Source organism: Pterocles gutturalis, unplaced genomic scaffold, assembly GCF_000699245.1.
Source record: "Pterocles gutturalis isolate BGI_N339 unplaced genomic scaffold, ASM69924v1 scaffold6247, whole genome shotgun sequence".
Lineage (NCBI taxonomy): Eukaryota > Metazoa > Chordata > Aves > Pterocliformes > Pteroclidae > Pterocles > Pterocles gutturalis.
The window spans coordinates 1-10794 of record NW_010112607.1 but is presented as its reverse complement, the minus strand read 5'-3'; the positions used below and the strand labels follow the sequence as shown (position 1 = coordinate 10794).

At 52.5% G+C, this 10794-nt stretch overlaps 1 protein-coding gene across 1 annotated transcript in view; it reads right to left on the bottom strand.

The window, feature by feature from the left end:
- The window catches only part of DBH (dopamine beta-hydroxylase (dopamine beta-monooxygenase)), a 15058-nt gene extending 11504 nt beyond the window's left edge, over positions 1-3554 (bottom strand). The window contains exons 1-2 of the mRNA XM_010074121.1: positions 3228-3554; positions 869-1015 (exon numbers count right to left, since the gene is read on the bottom strand). Of these exons, the coding sequence (XP_010072423.1) occupies positions 869-1015; positions 3228-3554 (474 nt within the window). The remainder of the gene's footprint in view (positions 1-868; positions 1016-3227) is intronic.
- Positions 3555-10794: the final 7240 nt, after the last annotated feature.

The following is a 10794-nucleotide window of genomic DNA, read 5'->3' as shown; positions in this document are numbered from 1 at the left end:
CTGAACCCAGTGAGCTTGGGAAAGGAGATAAGGAAGAAAGGAACAAGAGAATATTTTTTTCTTAAAGGATCAGAGAACAAAGACCGGCAAGTCTTTTCCTGGTTCACACACAGATTTTTTTTTTTTTTTCCTCCAGGTCTCTCTGTGTTTTGGCAGACAGTAGACGTTTCTCACCACAAGACAAGCTTTTGAAAACCAGCAACAAAAACTCAAGGATGCTCTGTGCCCACGTTGGCTTTAAAATATCCTGCCCATCAAAGGCTTGCATCTGAAATGAGCCTTGTGCCAATTCCTGCTCGCACCCAGGGCCCATGGCTGAAATCCCGAAGCTCTTCGACTTCCCCACTGGGAAGTTTTCCCCCAAATCCCATCTCACAGGGGAGTGGTGAATGCAGACCCGGAGAGACTTCACCAAACCGCACACACGCACACACCACCGCGGCTCTATTTGCCATCCCTTTGCTCTGGCTCCTGACAAAACCCTCCTCTTTGCCTCCCGTTGAACACCACCAACACCTCTTTGTAACACTCCAAACAGTCGGCTCGAGACTGCAAACCAGAGTGATGCAGGAGGGTATTTATATAGACCTGACACATGCTTAACAGGAGTGGATGATGCGAACGAGCTAAAATCTACACTTCATAGAGGTTTGTAAGGGTTGTAAATAGACCGAGCCAAACATTACTCATGTCCCAGGGCTGACATCTGTAGCACGCTTCCCTTCTGCCCTAGACAGTGCAGGCGCCTGATGCTGTCCCCAGAACAAAACACCGGCGAGGTGTGACCATGCAGGTTGGGGTTTGGAGCTGTGCCCCAGGACTGGGACGGGGCTGGGGAGCGCTATAGCGGGTGAGGGTGATGCTGTACCTCTATAAGGTAGTCCTTGGGGTCACAGGTGCTAAAGGCTCTTCTGAAGAGGAGGTAGAAGCCCTCAGGAGTCCTCCAAGCCCCGAGGAGCTGGTAGTCCTGCTGCGAGTCCATGTGGAGCTGCCCCTTGGCATCACTCCAGGCATCCTGCGGGAGGAAGAGCATCCCGCTAAGCCAGGAGGAGCCCACGGTGGGGACCTCCAGCAGTACCGCGGATCCTGGGATTCTCATTCTGCTCACCCTCCAGTTGGTTCACCCTCCGTATCCCAGGGGTGGAGGGAGCCCATGTTTTGGTTGCCCCATGCCACCCTCCCATCCTCTGGGCACAGCCATGCCGGCACGGCCCCTGCCACAAGACCCTTGGTGGTGGCCCATGGATGGACATGGGCAGACTTGTGAAATACGTGACCCAGCATTAATGTTGTGCAGAAATTGAGATGCAAGGGGAGGAAAGCCCCCAGGGACACGGGAAGGTGTTGCATTGGTCTGTGCGGTGGTTTGGGTGTACTGGGCTGGGGGCACCTTCTGGGAGTGGGCGATGTGCTTTCCAAGACCCTTGCCACAAACCAGCTGCTCTCAATTTAAGATCAGACCCTTGCTGGGCTGGAATGTCAGCTCTAGAAATTGCTGCCCCTCTTCAAAATCCTTAATTTGTTGAGACTAGATTGTTCTGGCAGCCCAGCAAGGCCTCCCAAAAACCACTCGTTGTTGATGATGGTGACAAAGCCACATTGAGAAGCAAAGCATTAGGTTACTCCTGTGCTTAAGGATTTGAAGGTTTGGAGTATAAAATCCTGCAATAATTTGGATTTGAACAGTGTTGTTGTCTTGATCTCTTGCAACTCCTGTTGATATCTTTTGTTTACTGAGACAAGGCACCTAAGAAGTACCTTGCTGTAGGTACACAAGTGGCATCGGTTCTCTTATCTTGGGGAAAAAAAAAAAACAGCAGAAAAAGAATAAAGCATCTTGGCATCACTTCAGCCAGAAGTATAGAGCGATATTTTGAGAACATATTGTCCTCAGAGGGGGAGAATAAAATCAGCTCCATGAAGCTAGCATGACATTTGTTTTTATAGGAATATGGTGTGCAAATTAATCTTGTAGTACATGGGGGGTTAAGCAAATTTGGATCTTTTTAACAGCTGACATACTTATCCAGAAGCAAGGCTGCTGGGAGAGAGAAAACCAGGACTGGAGAGATTTATAGAAATCTCCTTGCAGGATGCTGTTCAGCACCAACGGAAAGAGAAAGCCCAAACGCTGCCCGGTGTTTGCCTTTCAGTGAGCACATGAAGGTGGATTAGAAATGATCCTTTAGGTTCTTTTAACGTGATGCTGTGAAATACTGTAGCATTCAGGCCACCATGCATCCAGAGTGGCTGGTAATTAGCAGGAAAACAGTGCAGCTAATAAACCCTCCTTTTCATCCTTTCATTACTCTGCAGATCACATTGCGGCTGATTGTGAAAGAATGTGTTTTATGGTTAATTTGAAGTAAGCAGAGAGGTAAAATTTAACTTACTGGAAAGCCTCACATGGGGAAAAATGTGAATGGCTTTCTGCAGCCAAGCGCGATGGCAATAAGCCCAACGTGGTGGTGTGGGGATAGAGAGAGCACAGGGGTAGTTACTGTAACGTCTGCCCTGGTGGAAAGACCAAACCAGGACAAACAGGCTGTGTCGGGAAGGACAGCAAATATCAAACAGCAAAACTAGAAATTAGTCCCCCCCACCAGATCTGCTACCACCAGGCGTTCGCCTACCGCCCCAATCCATCTGCATGTTTGATTTCTGATAACCCCGCGCCGCTGGCAGGCAGCCGTTGGGCTGTGTTCTCCTGGGTCCCGGTGGTCTCGAAGGCGACTCGCAGCTGGGTTATACTGGTGCTGGCAGGAGCAGCCTTTCTGGATGGTGCACTTTTCTCAAAGTCATTAACGGGAGCTGTGGTTAATTTTTAATGCGACTGACAGCACGCAAGTGAACCAAGTTATTGATGCATCCTGCATGTGTGTGTGTGCGTGAGATGGGCTGTACAACCACCCGTTGCAGCTCTTTGCAGCTGGGCACAGCAGAGACGTCCGGGTTTTGGTTCTGCTCAGCCTTGCTGATGTGCAACTGTATTTATTCCTTTCTCTTTGGGTTTAAGATCCCATGCCAAACCCCTAGTGTAGACCTGATCTGTGGGTCCCTCTGCAATAGAAACCCCCAAGCCCTTTCTGACCCCTTCCACCCGAGCAGCGGGAGCGGTCCAGCATGCGCCGTGCCCTGGACCAGCTCCAGTCTTCCAAACCATGAGCCAGATGCACCCACGGGGAGGCAACCCCAAAAGTAACCATGCAAACATACAAGGGACTCACCCCAAAGTAGGAATTGTGCCCGTCGCTCCAGAGCACGGCCAGGTCCGCGTTCTCAAACTCGCCCCTGTCCGACATCCCGAAGAGGAGCCCGAACTGCAGGTCCCTGGTGAGGAGCTGGAAGTGCACGGCTTGCTTGGGATAGCTGACATTCCAGGAGAGCTCCAGCAGCCCCTCGGGATCGAGGGGTTTTCTCCCGCGAGGCACCGAGCCCTGCAGGGCCACCACCAAGATGACCAAGAACACGGCGATCATGGTGAAGTACATGGATGCCACCTCCCGCAGCTTGAAGCTGGGGCAGGGGCAGGGCTTGCTCCCGGAGGTCTGCATGCTGGGGAGGACGGCACCCGCGCCTGGCTTTGCCCATTTATGCATTGGCCCTCCTGGGCAAGCCGGGTAAGTGATACTCTTTAATTGCATTTGGTTGTTGGGAAATTGGATTGTTGTATTGACCCCCCCCACCTCCTGGCCAAGCACTTGTCATCTGCTGTCTCTCCTTAATTGGCTCTAATTGCACATGGACATTATCAATAGCAATTGAATTCGACTGGCCTGATGTTATTTGCTCTTAAATCTTCCTTAGCGGCTGGAAAGGGCTGTTTACTCACAAGCTGCTCTCGGTGAGCCCTGTGTGGACATGCTCTGCCCTGCTTGCCATGCCTCTCGCCCGGCTCTGCAACCAGCCCTGCCTCTGCTCCAAGGGGCAAAAACTCCGAGATAGCCCCAGGAGAAATCCCAGCCACAGTTCCCAGCGGTGCTGCCCCGGGTCTCTCGTCCTGCAGCTGCTGAGGACGTGGTGACCCAAGCGTGGGTGGATGTCCCTGTCTGCTTGCGTTGTCCTCCTGGGAGTTTCTCATTAGTGGGGCAAAGAGTTTAGCACCAGGTGGCCAACACTGGCACGTGCTCCTCTTTTCAAATGACATTACTCTGGGATGGGACATATCCGCCCCACACTGATTATTTAGATAATTATCCCATGAGGTTGAGTATCTCAGGAACAGGAAGGCAAACGGGAGGTGCTGCAGGCTTTGAGATTTGCTCTCCTGCTTTCTAATGATGCGATTAGCACAAAGGAGCCCTGATCGCGAGCAGGGCCTTGTCCGAGCTCCCAGGCATTAAGTAGTATTGACATGTTTGAAGTATTTTTCCTGCAATGCTAAATGCCAGAGAAAATGCTGATTTCCCCCAGAGACACAGAAATGAAACCTCTCCTCTCCTCTCCTCCCCTTTGAGTGTTTTATTTCTGGACCCAGTGCAGCATTTCAGAAAAATAAGGATTCCCATGCAAAGTCCAGCTCTTCTCCCACCCCGGTTTGTCTCCCATTGAAGCTCCTGCCTGTCTGGACCTTTGCAGACATTAAATATTTGTTATTTCTTTGCTTTTGTAGCAGCTGGGACTTTGGCTCCAGTTTAAAGATACCTTTTGTCTCTCCATCTCCCTCTTTTAATTTGCTTAAAGCCTGACGTATTCTCGTTTGGTTATTAACTTTTCTACATTAATTGGAATTATAATGAACTGCCTCAAGCTCTTTGATATACACACACTGCCTTGCTTTAGTCTTGGAGTTTGTGGTCTTGTTTTATTAATGGTGGTTCACGTGACAAGTGATGCTCTCAGATGCCTTTTGTGCGGAGTCCCCTCCGGTCCCCTCTGGGTTTTGGGTTTCACTCGCGCTCCTTGCAGCAATGTCACGGGAGCAGCTCCACGTTTCCTAGCCCTGTGTGATGAGAGGAAATAGACTCAGCTCAGTGCCCGGGTGTTTTAATGAATCATCAGTGTGTGCATCCCCACGCTAAATCTGATGAGGTTTTACTGTCCTAAGACACAACCATTAACCAAGAGCATGGTAATTGATCCCGAGCATCTCTCCTTGGTGGGTGACCTGCTGGTTAGAGGGTTTGGCCTCTCATTCAGCTTTGCTGGGCAAAAGGCCAAAGCAGAGAGAAAGCCGGAGAGCTGAGCTTTCCTAAACGAGTCCATCCCATGTCCCACACCAGTGATCCCAGTGCCCAGCCCAGCCCTGCACCAGCCCTCCCGCTGCTGCTGCTGTCAACTCTAAAAGCATGTGTCTGGATAGCTCAATGTGCTGGAGGTCATTAGAGCCACCTGGGAAGCTCCCACCCTGCCAACTCCCAGGGCTGTGCTTGCAGGAGGTGGGAACCGAACCCCTGATCCACAGCTCCACTCATCTTCCCGAAGGAGGAGGCAGCATCCCCCCCTTTGCTTGAGGCTCCTGGGCTCATTCCTGGACACGCTGTGCTCCGAGATCCTTGTCTGAAAGTGTCAGATGGATGTCCCTCGTCCTCCAGCCCTGGGTCCCTGGGTAGATGTCTGGCTGCGGTACAAAAGCACCCGGGAACAGATTTTTTGCCCTGCCCCATTTCTAACCTCCTCCAGGCACAGATTCACCCACTTCTCTCTTGGCTTTGTTTCCCTATTGTAAAGGGAAGGAAGCTGAGCTGCCAGCATGGCAGGAAGGGAAACAACGGTCCTCACCGGGGGGCGGGAGGAGGTCCTCAGCTGACGCGTTCTGCCTCCGTCTATTAGAGATGGAGCCCCAGGTTGCTGGCGTGTGCAAGCGGAGCTCCGGAGCGTTCCTGTACAGAAGGAATTTGCGGTGGAACAGCATAACACAGGCAGGTCAGCTTGAAAACAGCTGAACTTTGCAGATAAGCAGTGAGAATTTATTTAAAGACAGAAAAATTATGTATATCTCTCTCCCCCCTTTCAGTTTCTTCTCAGTCGTTGCTCATAAATCCAGGCGAGGAGCGAGGATCCAGCTTTCCACTCATTGCTCTGGGTGTTTATTTTAAGACTTCAATGAGATGTAGAAACGCCAGTTTCCTGACTCTGAAACCCTGACCGCTCGGGGTTGATGGAGAGCGGCTTCCCATGGGCGGGCTGGTGGGCGCGGGGGGGGGGCCGGGGAGAGCTGGGGGTCCAGCCCCTTTCCTCAAAGGCAGAGCAGCGGCAGCAGCTTTCTGCCCACCTGTGAGCTCTTGCTGGAGCTAATACCGGCACGATTCTGCTGGTGCTAGCACAGGAGTATCCTGTGCTGGAGACGAGATCCAGGTATCCCTGCACACCCCCTGCCCCGCTCCAGGCAGCCCCTGCCAGCCCCCCGGCAGAGAAGAGCCAAGGGTGCAGTGATGCACAGGGAATACCCAGAGCATGCTCTGAGCCCCGGAGAAGGGCTGTTTTTAATGGACAGTGCTCAGATGCATCCCCCAGGCCCTAGCTGGGCTGTGCTGGATGTCACACAACCCCGGGCAGCATCATTCATCCCCCGCTGGGTGCCGATGGCCCCGTCCTCTGCTGAGCTGCACGTCCAAACCCTTCTGGTGATGTGCTAAAACTGCCCTGGCCTTTCATTGCCACTGACGGTCCTGGATGCAAAACCAGTCCTAAAGGCAGATAAGCTGTGGTTTCCAGAGCCCTGAAAGCAGCAGTGCCCTGACATTTGTGGCAGAGAGCTCAGGGAAGCAGCTGCCTGCACGGGCAGGAGGCGAGGGCTGCCTGCCTGGAACAGAGGCGGACTTACAGGTAAGTGGGTTTAAACACAATTGATGAACCAAATTAGGGATTGAAGCAGGCAGCACCCCTCCGAGCTATAATCCATTGCCTCGCTAACAGAAATGGAAATTCAATTTGGGCGAGGGCAGGGAGGGAAGGGAAGCTTGCTGTCTGCTCCCGCATGGCCAGTGCAGCTCTGTGCCTCGGGGGCTCTGCCGTTCGCAGCCCCCGTCCGTGCCCAGCCAGCGCCAGGATCAAATTTGCCTCGGTGCTGATGAGGTTAGGCAGTGTCTGACTCAGGCTGGATCCGACACAGTATGAGAAGGGGAAGAGGGGGCTGGCACGTGGGGGAGATGCTCACATGGCTGGGCAATTGAGTGGGGTTCCAGGGACCCCTGCCCCAATTGATGCTGTGTGCAATTTCTCTGGCCAGAGACACCTTTCACCCTTCATACCAGAGCCCTGGAGCCCGGACCAGCCCCATAGATTGCAGGAGCTATTCAATATATGTCCCAGGGTCAGGAGAATTGTTTATCCTGTCAAAAGGATCGCTTTGCTCAGTCCTGTTCCCATAACAAACCAGAAGGGATCTGCAGGATGCTCGTTGGCTTCATCACGCAACAGGATGGTGCTGGGGCTGCAAATCTGAGTTTGCATTTCCCCAGGTGAGTATTTAATGTCTCAGTCACCTGGGCCTTGCTGGGCCACAGCGTGCATGGTTTGGGGTGGTTCTCACTGAGCTGCATTGTTCTGCACGGGACTGCACAGGGATCTCCATGTGTGACCGCCCCAGTTGCTGTTCAACCCACAGATGTCCTGGGTGCCAGCTGAGATGGGACACTCAGACACCCAGCACCGTGCCGTGGTGAGCTGGTGAAGGGAGAGCAGGGGAAAGATCAAAGTGAGCAAAAGGAGAGCATCGCTTGCTCTTTGGGAGGTGCTGCCGTGCCCAGCGGGTGAGGCCAGGGGGGTGGCCAGTCCCCTTCCCACCAGGCTGCTTGTGCAGCTCAGCATCCCGGAGAAGTTCCCTCCCCGGTGCTGCCGCAGCTGAGGCACCTAATGAAATCTAGTCGCCTGTGCATGCTATATTAGGGTTACCATGGATATGGTGTCACAAACATTGGGCTGTGGCTTTGTTATATAAACAGGAGAGATGCCACAAGTACCCGAAATATCTGAAAAGGACAGGAAGAGACAAAAGCGTTCTCTGGGTTTGTTTGTAAAGGGTTGGGTGATCCAGTGGATAGTGCCAATGGGAGGTGGGAGAGATTTGTGTTAGCTTTGAGAAGCGGAGCATAACCAAGTGGTGGTCTTGGACTCGGTAGCTCTGGGGATTCGCTCCGATCTTCAACAGGGTCTTTCTAAAATGATCACAAAAAGTGCTGCTAGCTCGGCTGCTTACTGACCCTGCTCGTGCCCAAGAGCTGGGCTCCCTGCAGATCTTGGTGTGAAATGCATCTTTCTTCATGCTCAAGTTCATCCTAGCTGAGCTCCATGCAGATCTTGGCTCTACCCCATTTCTGCTGTATGCACGGAGATCCTGCTGCCCACAGCTGGTGTGGGCTGGCTTTGGTGATGGTGGTGGAGACGTAGGGTCATCATCAGAACTGCCCACACCTGGCCCAGCTCAGTAAGACCCTCTAGCTTAACTTGTACCATCTCAGGTACAGAAAGTCCCTTGTGCCGTTTGAGGAATCATGTAATTAGAAGAAATAAACTGCTCTAGAAATGGAGGTGGGATGTAAGGGAGATAGAGACATCAGAATGGCTAAAATTGTATTGCACTCCCACTCCCCTGCCAATAAAAACACCATAAATAAAGTGGCTTTGCAATAACCATCTCCACACATTGTAACACAGATTCACGTGTCCCTGCAAAAGATGCTCTGAGCAGGATAAACCCTGCTCCAGCCTCGTTCTGCAGGAGAGGATGACAACCTTGCCCCAGTGCTATCATGGGGACGGCTCTTCTCTTCCCAGCAGGTGCTACCCCCAAGCTCCCAGTCTCCATCAGTGGCTTGCTCTTCCCCATCCTCCCTGGTCACCCATGGGTGACATCCCCAGCCCGTGGCTGCTTCAGCTCCCTTGTGGGCTTCCAGATGCCCTTCACCATGGGACAGCCATTCAGTCACTCATTTTCTCTCCTATCGCTCTCCCCGTGAGTCCAAGCAGACATCTTTCCATGCTTCATTATCTGACACGTGGTGAAGAATACCAAACTCAGTAAGGAAGGATCTGCTTTGTCATTTAAAACCAAACCAAAGCCAGTGTTTGCTCTTCAGCTGTATGACACCCTGTGTTGCCCTCCCACATTACCTGCCAGCCCTGGTTTTGCAGGACCCACCTTTTAATTTTCATGAAGTGACCTCTCACATCTCCAGAGCCAGGGGGAAGAGTTCTTCTTTGAATGGTAGGAAACAACAGCAAAAGGAGCTGGAATCTGCTGTGGGCACGGGTCCAGGGGCAGGGCTGCCTGCCATGTGCGTTTTCAGGGGGTGGGTTGGTGCTGAGACCTTCTGCACAGGGCACTGCTCTTTGATGCCAGCCTTTCTTGTTGCTTTTTCCTCTAGCCATTGCTTTCTGGCACTAAGCTGCTTCTTGAAGATTACACAGCAAGCCACGATCAGCATCAAGAGGAGCTGATCCAGGAGAGGACATGGGGCCAAAAGAGCTGGAGGAGTTTGAAGATGGAGCTTTAGCAGCTTAGCAAAAGTGTTGGCACATTAAATGACAGAGGCTGCAGGCTCTGCACGCTTGAGGTGTGTAACAGAGAAGTTAGCAGCAGGTCTAATACAGGGTACAAATAGTGGGTAAATATGATTTCCTTCAGAAAACTCAGCATGGCTTCTGTCAAGGGAGTGTTTGCCCTACAAACCTCTTGACAACCTTAAAGGAGTCAATAACCTAGAAGGGGAATGTGTTTCCAGGAGATACGGTCTCTTTGGCTTCCCAAGGCTGTGACAGAAGGCTCTGCACCATTCCCACCATGGCCTGGGTGCCCGTGGAAGGATTGTTCCCCCAGCTCCTCCAGTGGCTCTTCAAGCCAGCAGCTCCCCTGATATTCATGCCTCTGGGGTGAGGACTGCCCTGTGTAAAGGGACAGGAGGGAATCCATGGTGAGCATCCTTACCTCAGCCCCGGCCTCTCTGAGCCCTTCCTTCTGTTGGCACTAACAGCCAAGCGCAGGATCACGTTCCAGCAAGTCTGGCACATCGCGGCGGGTGCAGAAGCACCAGCTGATGGGTGTGATGTGACATGACGTGCCAGGCGAGCCCTGCCACGGAGCAGCTTTTAACCACACGTTCCCTCAGAGCACCGCTGACCTGCATTGCTCTGTCTGGGGCTGGTGTCACCCCCGAGCCTTGGTGTACGGTGTCGGTCACAGGCTGGGGATGCTTAACACAGCGAGTGTGGAGCACAGGGGAATTCATCTGTTCAGGTTAAAAACACTTATTTAAGAAGCACTTTCTCTCTGTTGTTGCTTTGTTAACTCTTTTAAGCAGATGCATCCCTTGAGGTTGTCCCCCTCAAGGACAGAAGCCTCTCAGGGTACCACCCCCTGGCATCTTCAGCTCCGTACCTGCCTGAATCAGCGCTGGAAGCCACGGCAGTGGGGAGCAACAGGGGCCAGGTCCCAGGTGTGGGCAGGTGTTAGGGCTGTGTTTATAAGCCAGGTGGTTCCTATATAATGGGTGATTAAAGCAGAGGGGAGAAAGGCTGCCGGGGAAGAGCACAAACTTGGGGATCAAGCAGCTGTTCTCACCTTTACCTACCTGGACTTCTGCAAAGCCTTTGACATGGTCCCTCACCACATCCTTCTCTCTAAATTGGAGAGGTGTGGATTTGAAGGATGGACTGTACGATGGATTAGGAATTGGCTGGCTGGACACAGCCAAAGGGTTATGATTAATGGTTCTGTGTCAGGGTGGAGGCCGGTCACGAGCGGTGTCCCTCAGGGGTCCGTCTTGGGACCGGTGCTCTTTAACATCTTCATCAATGACATAGACGATGGCATCGAGCGCACCTGCAGCAAGTTTGCAGATGATACTAAGCTGA